This window comes from Castor canadensis, chromosome 11 (assembly GCF_047511655.1).
Source record: "Castor canadensis chromosome 11, mCasCan1.hap1v2, whole genome shotgun sequence".
Classification (NCBI taxonomy): Eukaryota; Metazoa; Chordata; class Mammalia; order Rodentia; family Castoridae; genus Castor; species Castor canadensis.
Window position 1 is genome coordinate 137,887,516 of NC_133396.1, and position 16,683 is coordinate 137,904,198.

At 39.8% G+C, this 16,683-nt stretch overlaps 2 protein-coding genes across 3 annotated transcripts in view; one reads left to right on the plus strand and one right to left on the minus strand.

Moving 5' to 3' along the window:
* Positions 1 to 212: 212 nt before the first annotated feature.
* Glrx2 (glutaredoxin 2) lies at positions 213 to 7,603 on the plus strand. The gene is made up of 4 exons (XM_074048768.1): positions 213 to 389; positions 3,871 to 3,925; positions 6,408 to 6,584; positions 7,342 to 7,603. Exons 1-4 carry the CDS (start codon positions 283 to 285, stop codon positions 7,474 to 7,476), a joined length of 474 nt encoding a protein of 157 aa, XP_073904869.1. The 5' UTR covers positions 213 to 282; the 3' UTR covers positions 7,477 to 7,603.
* The window catches only part of Ro60 (Ro60, Y RNA binding protein), a 31,105-nt gene continuing 20,870 nt past the window's right edge, over positions 6,449 to 16,683 (minus strand). For both annotated transcript variants that reach the window (XM_074048764.1, XM_074048763.1), the window contains one exon: positions 6,449 to 16,630. In XM_074048764.1, coding sequence (XP_073904865.1) covers positions 16,478 to 16,630 — 153 coding nt within the window. In that variant the 3' untranslated portion in view covers positions 6,449 to 16,477. The remainder of the gene's footprint in view (positions 16,631 to 16,683) is intronic.

The following is a 16,683-nucleotide window of genomic DNA, read 5'->3' on the forward strand; positions in this document are numbered from 1 at the left end:
GCGGCCACGTGCGGGGAGCCTAACCCCAAAAGAAACAGGGCGGGCGGGGTTGGTAGCCGGGAGGTGGCAGGTGAGCGAGGTCCGCGCGCAGAGGCAGGTGCGCACGCGGGCGCGCTCGGGAGCCGCGGGGACGCGCGCGCGGCGGCGCCCAGGAGACCGGCGGCGGCGCGGGCAGCCCGGCGGGGCGGGGCCTAGCGCAGGGGCGGAGCCAGCGGATCGGGGCGGGGCCTCCGGCGCCGCAGCTTGTGGGCGCTGGGCTGGCGGTTGCTGGGGGTTCTGACCATGTCCTGGCGCCGCGCATCACTGGCCGGGACGAGGCTCATCCGGAGCCGGAGCGTGGCTGGGCGTCTCAGCGGGGCGGCGAGCGCTGCGGGAACCGCGGCCTCGGGGTACGCGGCAGGCCCTGTGGGGCGCGGAGGCCTCGGGATCGGGTGGAGCGGTGAGCCGGCCGCCCCGAGGGAGGCTCGGGAAACAGCGGGAGAGTGAAGCCGGGCGGGCTGGCGGCGGGGCTTAAGAGGGAGGGCGCCTGCCGAGCAGTCGCAAGGCCTTGGGTTCAAACCGCAGTTCTGCCAGGGCCGTTGTATCGAGTTAAGGATCCTGGGACTTTTAGGTTGAAATGACTCGGGCTCCCCCCCCGCTCCCCCCCGCTGTGGGTTACTAAATGAAACATGCTCCAAGTTGGAATTGCAGCTAAACCGCGAGTGATGTTTAGATGCCCCAAGTGTGAGAATGCCCTGGACATACCTAAAACCAAAGGCATTCACTGTGGGTCGGAAGTCCTAATTTAATCGGTCGCCATCCCTATGGCAGGAAGTCAAAGTGACGATTCCTAAATAACGAGGTTTTGCGGGTAGGGACTGTGGCATTCCTGTGGATGTCGCCTCCGGCTGGACCGAGGGCAGTGCTTTCCTAGCGCTGCCCTGAATCCAATACCTCGCGGCCGCACGAGGGTCCCGGCGTCGCACGAGGGTCCCCGAGGCCTTGCCAGCCGCAGCGGCGCAGGCCCCTGGGCTCGGAGGCTCCCTTTCTGCGCGACCCAGGTGCTCCAAAGTATTGATCAACTTTCCAGACCAAGCTAGGGCGCTCCGGAACGCACTGATCACGTGGTGTCAGCTGTGACTGACAGGTCCCCAGGCCAAACGCGGTTCTTGGTGTGCATCTTTGCTGCTTCACCGCATAGCAGACGCTGTGCAAATGTTGCACGGCTAACTTGCGCTTCATTAATGTTGGATTGAAGTGTTTGGGGTTTTACCCCCCTAGGTTTCATACCCATTTTTATTTATCAAACGACAGGCAATTTTTCTACAAAATTTAGAAAATAATTGAACTATGTACTTTTTTCTTGTGGGACTGGAGTTTGAACTCAGAGTTTCACTCTTGCAAAGCAGGCACTCTACCGTTTGAGTCACAACTCCAACCCATTTTGCTTTGATTTTTTTTTTTTTTTGGACATGGAGGTCTCTTGAAGTATTTGACCGGGCTGGCCTCGAACCTTAATCTTCCCGATCTCAGCCTCCCAAGTAGCTAGGATTACAGGTGTGAGCTACTGGTACTCAGATTAACATTGTTTTTTTTTAAAAACTAAATGAAATGTTTGAACAAAATTGTAACATTATAAATGGACTATTTAAAATGTTAACTTTGTGGCAAGCATGTATTGGAAGTTGCAAAGTTACATTCTTTTTGCAAAGTGAAATGTTTGTTGTGCACTTACTTCCTCCGCTGATCTCCCTTTCCTTCATCATTTTTACCAAACTCAGCTAGAACCCAAAGGGAAGAGTAATCTTTCAGAAAGCACCTGCTGGGGCTGGAGGTGTGGCTCAAGTGGTAAAGCACCTGCTTTGGAAGCATGAGGACCTGGGTTCAAACCCCAGTCCCACAAAAAAAAAAAAAAAAAAGAGAGAAAGAACCTGCTGGCTTTCTCACTTGCAAGCAAATAATCCCCCAGGGAAGGGAAGTTTTATTGGCCCTCCTGCTTCAGTAGTAAATGCTGCTAGTGGTAGATGGCTTGAAAAAGATAGTTAAATAGACTATAGATTTATGTCATCCACAGCCAGCTTTTTTATTTTTTTTTTTTCTCCCCAAAGCCTTCTCCTCCCAAGTTGGCTGCCCTCTTCCAAGCTCCCTATCCCACTTGCTAACATAAGCACACAGGCGTTTTTCTGTTCATGGTTTCCTTGCTAGCCATTGGGAAGCAAGGAACAGCAGGTGGTAAACCTGGAGTAATTATAAGGTGTTGCAATGCTTCCTGTCTAACTGAGCTCTGTTACTACTAAAGGTGGTATCTGTGACAGCTTCCATGTTCTAAGTACACCGGAATCTCCAAGTAGAACTGAGGTTATCACCCCAGGATAACGTGTGCTGGAAGAAGCCATTTAAAGTGGATTCACTTAAAACAGGACTGCAATTTCAAAAGTTTTGGTTGGGACCTTTATAAAATGAAACTGAACACTATAAAAATAACTTGCACTTGTATTTAACATTTTAAATGCACTTCCAAAGAATGATATGTTGATTTGGAGGGAGAAATTTTTCTATCAGAATTTGAGTTTTACAACATAGGATTTTTCAAAAATATTTGGACCTTCATTTCTTTATCTTACTGTCTTGATTCTTAGATATTCTTTTGGAGGCATTTATTATCCTGCTCCTTTTTTTTTTTTGCAGTACTGGGGGTTTGAACTCAGTGCCTACACTTTGAGCCACTCCACCAGCCCTTTTTTTGTGATGGAGTTTTTCAAGGTAGGGTCTTGCAAACTATTTTGCTGAGGCTGGCTTTGAACTATGATCCTCCTGACTTCTACCTCCTGAGTAGCTAGGATTACAGGCATGAGCCACTGGTACCTTGGCTATCTTGGTTCTTTTGAAACACTAGTAATTTCAGTCTGCAATGTTTGCATAATGATGTCTGACTTGCTTCCATGGTACAGTTGGTCTGCCTGACCAAGAAGGATGAGTGGGTGGTATAAATAAAGGTTGGTTCTAGGCAAAAGCAGAGGTTTGATGATTTTAAACTGGCTGGTTCTTTGGAGACTATTTTCCTGTTCAAATGAGTGCTTCCTTTCACAAGTTTCCAACAGCTAGATTTTGGGTAATAAATACTGAGCTAATGATCCCTGTAATCAGGAATTAATAGTAGTATTGTCAAATGTTATTGAACTTTACCGTGTGTTAGGCACTGTTCTGCCTTCTGTATCAATTCACTTAATCCTCATGAAACTCTTAGGTGGGAGCAATTATGGTTCCCATTTTCTGGGTGGGATACTTTGGGAGTTATGGACTGTTGTGGCCAAGATACCTTAGTTTCCTTAAAAATCTTTAAATCCTGGCAGGCTCCATTGATATTTTGCATGTTTTAAGAAGGAAATGAAGATACCTTTTTTTTTTTCCTTTTTCTTTTATTATTCATATGTGCATACAAGGCTTGGTTCATTTCTCCTCCCTGCCCCCACCCCCTCCCTTACCACCCACTCCGCCCCCTCCCTCTCCCCCCCCCAATACCCAGCAGAAACTATTTTGCCCTTATTTCTAATTTTGTTGTAGAGAGAGTATAAGCAATAATAGGAAGGAACAAGGGTTTTTGCTGGTTGAGATAAGGATAGCTATACAGGGCATTGACTCACATTGATTTCCTGTGTGTGGAGAAGATACCTTTTTTAACCAGTGGTCAGATCACTGGTTAAACAGAAGGTTGTGAATAGAAGGTTCCTGAACTTTAAACATGGTGACTTTGATTTTGTCAAATTATTCAGGACATCAAGAAGCTGATTAGATAAGCCCACAGGTCCTTTTGGTTTTAGTAAACAAGCAGTTTGTTTACCTGTGGTCGATTATGAATTAGTAAACAGCACTGTCTTTGGTTCCTTTTAGGATGGGGAACGCAATGTCATCTGAGCCAGCAATGACTCCTGTGAACCAGATCCAAGTGAGTGATGGGGGAGATGGAGGAAAAAAATCTCTCCTTGGAAAAAGAATTGTCTCACGCATTTAATTGCTTATTCTGCATCCAAACTTGCCATAATTCAGCAAATGAATTTTACTAAATGAATGTATATTTTAAAATCTGTTATTAAAATAATATATGTGACAAGTCTCACATCACTTTGGTAGTCAAAATTTATGAGATTTATTCTTTTTTAAGAAAATTTTTTTATTAGGATGTAGTCGTTGGATTGTGACAGTTCCAAATAGGCTTATATTGTATGTTGGTTAGAACACCCCACTACTCCCAGACCCCTCCCCACCCCACTTAAAGCAATCGTTAGAGGTTTCTTTGTTCTGTTTCACACAGGTATGTGAAGTCCATCTAGAGGTTTATTCTTACTGGAATCTTTCTTCCAAGTTCGCTCTGTGATGTTGACTGCTTTTTTCCATCATGCCTACCTCAAGTACTGGTCCTTCCCAGTCAAGCTGTCCAAAGCCAAGGGTATTGATTTGGGTCGGGACAGCTGTGTAAGAGCGTTCTACCCTGCACAGAAACTAGTGTGCAATAGTAACTCAGTAGCACTCCTCTCAGGGACACTGTGCATGGTTGCACCCTCCCATTTTCTTCCCACTGTCCTGCCAATCTTAGTTAATTCTGCCTCAGAAAATTTCTCTTAAGCTACACCTGGGATGCCCAGGCAGGAGGACTGAGAATTCAAGGCCAGCCTGAGCTATATACCAAGAACTCTATCAAAAAAATAAAAAGGGCTGGTGGAGTGGCACTTGCCCTCTGCCCTTCAGGTTCAGCTGCCTGAGTTCAAACCCTAGTACCACAAAACAACAACAACAACAAAAAGAACCCAGACCAGAAGAAAAAAAGAAAACAGAATTTCTCTTATATCCACCCCTCCCCACCCTGCAGCCTGTAAGACATACACTTTTCTATTCCCCTTCTGCCATTACATATAAAAAAATATTTTTCTTATATTTTGTGTAGGTACACACCTGTAATCCTAGCTACCCAAGAGGCAAAGAGAGGAGGATCGTGGTTTGAGGCCAGCTCAGGCAAAACAAGTTATCGAGGCCCAATCTCATAAAACAAGTGGGGATGGTTGGTGCACGTCTGTAATTCCATCTCCTTGGGAGGTAGATGGGAGGATTTAGGTCTGAGGTTGCATGCAGCAAAAGTGTGAGACCTTATCTGAAAAACAAACTCAAGCAAAAAAAGCTAGAGGCGTGGGTTAAGTGGTGGAATACTTGCCTAGCAAGCTGGAGGCCCCACATTTCACAAGGACAGTACCACAAAAACAAAACAGAACAAAACCCATGTATTTACTTCAACAAAGTCATAGCTATTGAGTGTAGCATTTAATACTAGAAACTTATTGTGAGGGAATTTTCTTTTTTTTGAGACAAGTTCTCACTGTGTAGCTTATGTTTACCTTGAATTCTCCATCCTCCTGCCTTAGCCTTGAGTGCCAGGATTACAGGCACGTACCACTATGCCTGGCTGAAATGATGTTTTAATATCAAAATGCCTCATAAAATATTTAGCAAGATCCACATGAGAGGAGGTGGGAAGAGGGATCGGGAAAGCTTGAGGCTGTCATCTGTAGCTTCAGCTCACTGTGGAACCTCTCACTAGTGTTTCCACACTACATTAGCACCCAGCATGCTCACCTCTCTCTCTGAAGGCTCCATGTGCCTAAACCTGAAGCATCAAGGTAGAGAGAGGAGCGCTGGCTTTGGTGTCACGAGGGGTTGGGTCAAATCCAAATGTTTTGAACCTCTTGGCCTCAGTTTTGTCATCTGTAAAATGGGCTTGTTAGTGCACCTCTGGTATGGTTGGGATAGAATTTAATACTAAATATTATGAGTAAGCAGAAGAGAAAGCATAAAAATAGATCAGCTTGCTGAGACAGTGAGGGTGTAACTCGGGACTCTCCTGACACCCAAAGTTGGGTGTCACTTCTGGAGCTCTTCGTGTGGATGCTGATGCTGTTGGTCTTCATTCTGAAAGTGCCAGTTATGACCCACCACACAAGAACATTCTAGACAGATGCCAAGTGATAGACCTGGCCATTCAAAAGCTGCCGGGGTGCCACACCTGTCTCTTCATTTTTTTGTTGTTGTTGTTTGTTAGTGGGACTGGGGTTTGAATTTAGGGCTTAATGGTTTCAAAGCAGGCACTCCATTTTGCTCTGGTTATTTTGGAGATGGGGTCTTGAGAACGATTTGCCAGGGCTGGTCTCCTTCCAGTCTTAGCCTCCCAAGTAGCTGTGTTTACAGGTGAGCCACTAGCACCTGACTCTTCAAAATCTTTTGAAGGATGTAGACATGCATTTATTTAGAAAGAACAAAGCGGAAACTTTCCAGGCTCTGCAGAAGCCTAGCAAAATCCAAACCCTTTCCACCACATCATGACTTCTTTTTAAAATGGAATATCCTGAATGAAAGTGATTTTTCTCTTGGTTTTATTTCAGGAAACAATTTCTGATAACTGTGTGGTGATTTTTTCCAAAACATCATGTTCATACTGTACTATGGCTAAACAGATTTTCCATGACATGAACGTCAATTATAAAGTTGTGGAACTGGACAAGCTTGACTATGGAAGCCAGTTTCAAGATGCTCTTTACAAACTTACTGGCGGAAGAACCGTGAGTATATCCCGATGACAGGCTGTGACCTGAGTCAACTACATGCCAGATCTTCGTGTTAGGAAAAGTGGGCCAGACATTCTCTGAGCACCTTGTGTTGATAAAGAAATGGCAAAACTAAGACCAGATTCTTAAAAAACAGCAATTAGTTCATTTTTATTTTTATTCTGTGTGTGTGTGTGCGTGTGTGTTGGCTGGGTAGGTGGAGTAACCATGTCGTGAGTGCTGGTCTGGATGGTTGAGGTCCTCTTGGAGCTCTTCACAAGATCAAAGTGTTCTTCCTCTCTTTAGTTGGACAGAACAAACCAGGAGTCAGTCTTCAGTTATGGTGCTGATAGGAGTGCTTTCAAGAGTGTTCTAGACTCTTGAAATTTGTAGCTTTTTCCATGATAGGCATAATCAGAAAAATACGCAATGTTGCCACTTTGCTTATGCATGTGTGCATGGAAGAAGTGCACTCATCCCTTTTAATAAGAAAGAACCATTAGTTATCAATGTCAGTTAATAGAAATTATTAATAATTAGAGGTTGCTTTATTTTCTTCTATATACCATAATGATTAGGAGGAAGGGCTTTAGAATCAGATTGTCTTGGATTTGGATCCCAACTCTTGTCATTTACCAGTATTGTGATTTTAGGCATGTTACTCCCAAATTGGGGTAAAAATAGCCAGAGCATAAGCCTCTGTCATCACAAGAAATGATTTTTTACTCTGACACTAAGGTTAGGCTTCATTTATCTTTTGTTTCTCCAACAGGTCCCAAGAATATTTGTCAATGGAGCTTTTATTGGAGGTGCAGCTGATACTCACAGGCTCCATAAAGAAGGGAAATTACTGCCACTAGTTCATCAGTGTTATTTAAAAAACAGTAAGAGGAAAGAGTGTCAATGATACAGGCACTCACCATGACTAGGAAATGCCAGTGAAAGTGATAATGCCTTAGACATGTTTGGAGCTGTTTAAGTATGTGAGTTATCTTCATAAAGACTAAAAATAATAAATTGTTGTGAAAACCTCATTTTCCTACTTGCCAGTTTACTTTCAGCATCCCCATCCCTGCACACTTTAAATTCCCTTCACTGAAAACTCCCCACCATCTCCTTCCAAAACTTCTTTGCATGGCATTCAAGACCCTCTATGATCTGCTCCCTGTTTGCATCTGCAGCCTCATCTCACATCTTCATCGGACTGTACAGGCTACAGGTGAATCAGAGCCCTGCACATGGTGCATACAGACCTTAGGCAAGTATGTGCTGAAAGAAACAGGTGGAGACAAGAGAATGGGTCTTTGATGGTCAAATGGTTGATATTCTGCCTCTACCATTGACTTGCTGCCTGAACAATTGTCAGCTGGGGACAATGCCACTTAAGTTGCAGGACTACTTGTCCTAAGGAGTCATCAAAAATATTCTTAGCCTGGTGCTGGTGGCTCACACCTATAATCCTAGCTGCTCAGGAGGCAAAGATCAAGAGGATTGCAGTTCAAAGCCAGCCCAGGCATAGTCCCCAAGACCCTATCTCGAAAATACCCATCACAGAAAATGACTCGTGGAATGGCTCAAGTGGAAGAGGGCCTGGCCAGCAAGCATGGGGCCCTGAGTTTAAACCCCAGTGCCACCAAAAATAAATACTCATATCTGACAAACATAAGATGACCAATAAATGGAAGCCAGTAACTATAAAACCAGCCATCCAGGTACCATCAGTATAAAACTCACAGGTTATTGAGTATACAGGTTAAAATGAGAGGCAGTCAAGGAACAGGAAGTTGCAGACCTATGTTTACAGTCAAATCTAGTTCAAGTTCGTTGCTTCAGGCAAACAAAAATAATCAGCTCTGGTTTCAGTTGGGTCAGCATTTGAATTTGTGTTTCAACAAGTTGATATATTAGTTCCATTTCCCTCCACTCATTTTCGGGGAAGGTGTAAGTGGTCTATCCTGAGCCTTGCCTCAGTTTTAGCAGCTATGAAATCAATTAATTCCTGCCCAGTGACAGGATGGGACAAGGGCTGAACCAAGCTCATACAGCCACAAGAGCAGAGGCACCAAGGCTTGCAGTAGACAGGAAAGGGGGCTGCAGCCTGCAGGGGCAACTTCCTAGTCAAGCGAGGGTACCCACCCTTCACCAGGGCTTTTACTCTGAAAGGGGTTCCTTGCTGTTGGTTCTGGGCTTACTTTGCTTAGCTCGGAAGCTGTCTGCACAGTCCCAGCTGTCGAAGAGCCAGAGCACTGAGACTAGCTCCCAATTTTTAAGCAAAACAGACAATGTCTAAAACTGAAGGGGTGTGGGCTGGACTGAAAGGACCAGGAAAGAATGTATTATGTATGAATTTTACAACCAAGAACTAGGAGGTAAGCATTTGAAATTCTGTTTCCTGTACTTTCAGTAGTAGGGGCTAATGTGTGATTTCTCTAAAACTTGAGGCTGTCACTGGTACAGTTGTGAGCTAGGTAGGAAATATCTGTGACAAGCCTTCACCTACTTCTACAAACATGCTACATTTGTAGAAAAACAAAATCACTAATTTAAAGGACTCAATAGTTCCAGGAAACAGAATGTCCCTTTGGGTAAAAAAGGAGTATTTGAGTGTTGAGGATGAACTTTTGAAACACTTCAGAAAATGTTCTTGTTATTTTGTGAGGTGGAGTTCTTCCTTCCAGAATGTGCAGAATGACTGCTGGACATGTTCCTTAAGGGAACCAGGTATTAGATGACAAGTGACTGAATACTGCTGGCATGGTTTGAATGTGTCTCCCAAAGTTCAAGTTTGCCAATGCTGAGAGGTGGGACCTTTACAGGGTAAGTAGATCCCGAAGGCACATGGATTACTGCTGTTATTAAGGGTCTGTCTTGGCTACCACAGGAGTTCCTGACACAGCGACGTCTGGCCCCCTCCTCTCTCCTTCTACTATCTGGAATGGCCTCGTGCAGCTAGAAATCTCTCAGCAGATGCAGGTCCTTGACTCTGAGCTTTACGGCTTCCATGACACTAGGAAATACACTGTTCTTCCTAAGTTACTTGGTCTCGGGTATTCTGTTACAGCAATACGAACTTGGTAAGACAGCCCCTCAAGTCATCTCTAATGCTGATATTCTCCCATTTCTGTGACTGGGAATACCAGTCAAACTGATTTCAGGCTGGCAGAGTGGCTCAAGTGGTCAAGGGCCTGCCTAGCAAGTGTGAGGCCCTGAGTTTAAACCCCAATACTGTCAAAAAATAAAATAAAACTGCACTTTGATTGAAATCCAATTGATCCTATAATGGACCTATACTGGAGGAAAAGAACACCCAACACATAACACATATACTTTAACTAAATGATATTTATATGCAGGTAGCCCATTACAAGCACATTATCAAAACCTAATTTCACCTCAATCAACTGTAACAGATTAAAGGCCTGAGATGTAAGGCATATAATAACCTTAAAGTTCATATTTTTTTTAAAAGAAATGAAGAGAAATATTTTATGTGCATAGAATTTATTTGGTATACCTATCAGTTTCTACAATAATTAACCAGCTAGAAACAGTTCACAAGGGTGCCCGCCTGCGCTCCATGTCTAAAACGACTTACAGGTTGAGCATCTCTAATTTGAAAATCCAAAATCTTAAGTGCTCCAAAACTGGAAACTTTTCAAGTGTTAACATGATGTCAAATGTGGAAAATCCTGTAAGTGACCTCTTGTGACAGATCACAGTCAAAATGCAGGCACACTCAAAATACAAAATTACTTTAGGGTAGGTGTGTAAGGTATATTTGGAATACATCCAAGACCTCTCGTTACATATATGCAAATAATTCCAAAATGAAGAAAATCCTGGACACTTCTGGTCCCTAGCATTTCAGATAAAGGATACTCAACTTGTATTCAGTAGGGCATTTTTCAATATTAGAAAGGAGAAACAGTCAGTGAAAGTTTTTACCATGAAATAAATTTAGTAATCAGAACACTCATCCATTCCTGATCAGAAGCAGCAGTAACGTCATAAAGGTGTATTTACAGTGAAACTCGGAAGACTGGACAGAGTACCGTGCTCATCGACAGTTCTAGAAAGCCCTCTTCCCCCTCAGGCTCCTTTCTTTAGAAATGACATAAACTTGTTTTACATCCAACTATAAACCTTTAAGCATCAGCTTGACAATTTAAAGTGTTCTTTCCACTTTATAAAATATTACTGCTTTGAAAGGCAAAAGTGCATGGAAATAATCACCGGCCACTTTTTATTGCAACAGTCTTGGTGTTTTAGCACTATATCCACTTCCTCTCATGACTTTGTTGTAGGCTTGAAAGAAAATATTTGCCTTTGTCTTGAAAAATTCTCTTGAAAGTTAATCATTTTTGGAACTATACAAGTGTACTTTTCATTCATACTGTTAAATATGCAACTTGGTCCTTAGAGGTCATGTTACAAAGTTTAGCTTCTTGGATAATTGGTTTGATACAAAACAATAAAAAACAAACTACCATAAAATATTACTGATGTTACAGTCATATATGTATAACACACACACACACCAGATTATTCTATTAATGTTTAGATTACGAATATACAATCAGATTTTTAAATTTAACAATTTCCATTCTTTATGTAAAATTAAAAGCTTTAAAAGACCCTTTGAGTTCTATCTTCAGAAACACGAGGACACTATTAAGGCATCACTTAATAACAGATCCCAAAGAAAGTAACTAGTATGCCTAGAGGAGAGCTAGTAGTATTTTAAGGCAGTCAAAAGGGTCACTTTTTTTCTTTTCACTTTAAGGCTTTTAGATACGTAAATTTATTCTATGCAAACATTATTCTGGATGATTTGAATATCCATCAAATGGCCAATTTTGGAAATCAAAGCCATCATATAAAGTGAATAGACAGATTAGAGCACTTCCACTTCCCCAATTTTTTAAAGAAAAGAGTAAAAGGAAGAAAATATAACTCAAATACATTATAGAGTGTTAAGTTACACCAAACCAAACAGATAGTTTATATTTAGAATAACAGTGCAACAAAAGCATTTTCATTACTATCCATTAACTGTGTATCTTTAACTTGGCTATATAGGGACTCTAAACAGTTTACATTGCAAATAAAGCCTAGTAAATCATTTAAACACAAGTTTCAACACATTATTTGTAGTGACATGATAGTCTACCAATTATATGTGGCAACACTATGTATAAAATTGCAAGTTTTTAGCTTCACTCCCTACCCTTAACAATCTAAGTATTTATTAAGTGAAACCAGCAGACATGTAGCTAAGTTACTCTTTTCTTTGTTCAGGTACAGATTCTGCTAATTTGGAAAGGTGCAAAAATTTAAACATTTTAGAAATTAAAATTTCATCTGTATTCATAAACTTAATATGGTGCATGGCAGAGCTAAATTAGAAGCAAAGGGAAAAATCTCTTAGGATCAGACAGAACTTTTGTATATTTTCATTGCATTTCTAGATCATTCTCACTGTAAGTAGTCACCTTAACTTCAGTAATAGAATTTTGCAACATATTCTCCTTTCTACCACTTTCCAATATATTTTGTTATTTTCAGGATCTATGAAAATGTGTCATCATTATAATTTTGTTCAAATAATATACTTAGGCTACACTATTAAGTTTTCTATGTGAAAAATATTTTAGGATTAAATTTTTAGTTAACTTTCATTAATAATTTTTTTAAAAGAAAAAAAAATCCCAATTGTTAATACAAGTTATTTACAAGGTTTTACGCTGTATGCTCTGTGTATATAAACTCAGTGAAAGACTGAGTGAACCAAAGACTCTGAGAGTAGTCTTTGTATTTTTGGAAATATGAGCATCGAGACATGCCATTTTCAGAGAGTATTTAGTCAGTTATTTTTCTAGAAGTGCTTATGTAGTAAAGCAGCCCTCCTTGGTGCAGGTAAATACACTTATAATTGCAAACAAAGGCTGGATAACTGATCTCACTGAATGGCCATGGAATTTCTGGAATATTTACAATATAATTTGGTTTGGGGAGATAATGTACCAATCCAGTTATTACTGTGAGAGACCTGCCTATTTTCGATTTGGAAAAAATATCTTAAATTGGTATAAAACAAAAAAGCAATCTGCAAGAGATTCACTCCAAACCTAAATGTAGGTGACTTTCTTTCATTCATATCACTACCCACATAGATCAGACTAGAAAAAGGACAAAAATGTGAGAAGGAATTAAAAAAAAAAAAAAAGCATAAAAGAATCACCATGAAAATCAGGTATCAGGGAGCAGACATCAGAGAAACAGTACCTCCACACAGCAACACTTCCTAGCCAAACTTATTTTTTTTGTAATTCTTCCTTGTGCATGTTTATACTGAGTTATCTGTTGTTGCTCTAAGGACAGACTGTCATAATGAAATCACTCTAAACCTGTGGGATTCCAGACTAGAGTCTTTTATCTTTGATTACCTTTAGGGCACAGGCAGCACTGACCAAATTTGTGGCAGTATCTTTAGGTCAAATTAAAGTAAGTACAATGAGAGATTGCAATGATTTAGCCTTTAGTTATTTTGACGTAGCTTTCCTGTGCTTTTAAGGATAATTTTAATTGTCATACCCTCAAATTTACTCAGGGATTTTATCTTTTCAACATAGTCTTATGTTACTTTTTGCAAAATATAGAAAATGAAAAAAAAAAAAAAAACCCTAAATAGCATCCTATCATTTGTAGACATACTTTTTATTTTTAAAAAGATTAAGCAAATGTTTGTTAATAGCATTTCCTTACTTAAGAGTAAGTTTTTGTAGATCGATCCAAGAGAATCTTGGATTTGGAGAACATTTCTAAAGAATTTTCTCTTTATGGCAGAATAGTGACTTCTTTGTCAATACCTTAACTATGTAAATTTTTCCACTCTGAAAAAGAATGTTTTTTAAAAAAAGGATTAGGCCTATTTGGGCTACTTTTCTAAAAATTTTTTTTTAAAACTCCTATCCTATTAACAGGAATATTTTCAATTAAAAAGTTTTAACTTGCATGTAAGCCCAGTTTCAATTTTTATTTTAGCATGAAATCACTAATTCTTCTATGTGAAAGCATATGATGTTACTTTCTGAAGCTGGCAGAATCCAACACTGGCTTAACAGGTTTTCTACACTCACACAGCAAGTTAAAGAAAGCAGATACAGTGCCAACAGGCAACACTAGTGCCATTCTCCAGCACACTGCCTCGCTAACATCCTCACAAAACACTTACTAAGTAATGTAACAGTTCTAACAAATGGAATTTCCAAGAAATTTCAACTAATAAGAAAGGGTAAGATTGTAAGATTAGTTTTTTGTTTACTAATAACAACTAAATCCTGGAAATATTTACATATCATCTAGGAAATAGTTTACTTTTCTTAGGACTATTTTTAAAAGTAATATTTCCCCAAATATTAACGTAACAGTAACCCAAAAAGGAATTCAGAAAATAAAACTTGTTTATCACTTGAGTACTTTCTACTTACAATGAGGTAAAGTCTGTTTCATGTTTTTCTATAGGACTATGTTATATAGCAACATTGGCTATTAAAACATTAATTGTGCTTGAGGATTACTAAGATTTAAAAATTATACATGTTTGCAATCTGGTTTCCTCCTCCGAAAGCAATCATGCATACATATTATTTCCTACTCTTCCGAGTCAGCGTGTTCCCACGTAGTGGGGAAATGAGAACTAGAATGGGAATGACAAGCTGAGATTTCTAGAGTGCAGTGTTCCTGCATCATAGGCTGTCTTGGAATGCAGTTCTCCAACCCAAACCTCTAAAGTTTCTTTCAACTCTGAAGTTCCATGATTTGAAAATAAAATGACCTCTGGGGTGGCTTCTTTCAGTTTTCCTCCCACCCCCTTTCTTTCTTAAATCTATCCTAATCCGTTTCATTAGACCTACCTAAATACTTCAAAAAGGTTATGTCTAATCTACTTTCCTGGTGGAATTAGTATCAGCTTCTAGACATTCTGTATGCCTACAAGCACTCCATCCACATAGCAATAAATGAAGGAAATAAATTTTCATATTCTAGGTTACATTTCCATCAGGAATAAAAAGTGAAATCATAGTATAACTGTAATTTCTGGAGCTCCTGGGTTGAAAGAATTTAAGCTCATATATAATTCTTAGATTCTTTAAATTCAATTTGAACAAAATATTTCAATGTATCCAAAGTAGCTAAAATGTTAAGTTCCATGCCTGACAGAAGTTAAAACCAGGATCACAACAGAAGCAATGCATATTTGAAGTAGAAATTACTACTAGCTTTTTTGACCAAAAATATCTCAGGCAAATAACATTTAAAAACTGTTACCAGCTGTCTTGAAGGACTGGCTATGTCTCAAAGCTAGCATGACTATGTCAAGTATCTTTGAAAGGAACATTTTCTGCCATTCCTAGTCTAAATTTCCCAAGAAACAGAAGAAAATACACACACAATCCTCACACTATTAAAGCCCCCCTTTCCCAAAACACATCAAACCACTAACCTCTAATCGTGTAAAAGCTGTAATTTACATCTACTACTGTTTGACTTTTCATACAACACTAAAGCTCCCCAGTAAACCTTCCACTAATATTTAAACAACAATGCATGTGTAAACTATCTTCGACAACATTACAAAATGATGAGAAAAATATTGGACTCTCAACAGACAGCTCGTTTCATGTTCACCTCTCAATAAAGACAGGATATCTACTCAAGAAAATAATGCATGTTAGCATAATGAGAAGGAAGTTTAATATACACAAAATATTTTTTTAAGATTTCCTAGACTGCTTAGTTGGTAATAAACGGCTCAAAAATTGCCTTTCAAACCTGAAGGACCTAGCTTGCTTAATTAGAATGTTTAGTCACAACATAAATAATGAACAAAGACACTGGAGACCACTGACATGTTCACAATTAGAAAATGTCAAAAGTAGCTAAAAGTAATTTAAATGATTATTTTAAGAGTAAGAAAAAAAACTAATCTGTTTCTAGTTGAGATTTTCATTGTTACACTTTCAAGATTATGAATGAGGGAGTTTAAATGCTTGAAACATTTTAAGTTACTTCATTGACAAGTATGAAAAAAGAAAGTGGGACAACAGGAGACTATGTTGCTACTAGGAGGAAATCATTGTCAAGTCACATCCTCACTCCTGGCAATAAAATACAACGAAACAAAACAGAACAGAAGGAATTTCTCAGCTAACACAAACTCCTTGAGTCTCTTCTTAGGGGTTTGCATTGTTTCAGTTAAATGCTAACAAATTCTACAAATAAAAATAAAACCAGAAATAAAGTAACTTTTCATTGAGTAAGAAGGCTGTTACGTGATCTTAGAAAACTCTGAAAGGAATTTGTAAAACTCATTCAAAATTTAATCAAATGCCTTATTGTTTTACTCCCTTGGTATAAAGGTTTACACATGAGTTTCATACTCCATCACAGTTACATGGTCTAGTGCATTTCAGAGTATTTGGACATTATCAGAGCTGTCCTTTTCTAATGAAAACATGTAAGAAAACACTAAGTACTTCTCAAACAAGTGACATGATGTAGAACTACTCACACTTTTGGATCTCACCTCTTTTAGGTACAAATGTATTTACCAAAACAAAGCTGATTGACTATTATACAGTGTCTATTAACAAGAAGTTCTCTATTAGAGAACTTAGAGGAAGCTACAGTACCCTGAAGCTATTTCCCAAGTGTGCTAGCTTAGCAGACAGAACTTTGGACTCATCTTAGTTTTCCTTCCTTCCTTTCTTCTTTTTCTTCCTTTGTTGTTTTTGGTAAAGTAAGTTTCTGTTTTGCACATGCTGTACCATCCTCTTTCGCTGGGAAGGAGCTGTTTTTAGTGAGATCACTGATGACAGTGGACCTCCTAGAATGTGCTTGTGTTTTTAAATCACATCTAATGTGAAATTTCGAATTACATCCAGAGCTCCAGTATCAAAGCCACACATGTCCAACATGCCTCTGTCATCTGGGTCTGCAATGGTGAAGCCATTTGATGTCATTCCACAAATGATCAATTTAGCTGGAATATCCATTTTCTGTGGGAAAAATAATAAAAATAATAATATATATAAATTGTATGCAAGGAAAA

Coding starts and splice junctions, on each gene's coding strand:
- Glrx2 (XM_074048768.1), top strand. CDS start 283: ATGTCCTGGCGCCGCGCATCACTGGCCGGGACGAGGCTCATCCGGAGC. Junction 390..3,870: donor GCGGGAACCGCGGCCTCGGG/GTACGCGGCAGG, acceptor GGTTCCTTTTAG/GATGGGGAACGCAATGTCAT. Junction 3,926..6,407: donor CTCCTGTGAACCAGATCCAA/GTGAGTGATGGG, acceptor GTTTTATTTCAG/GAAACAATTTCTGATAACTG.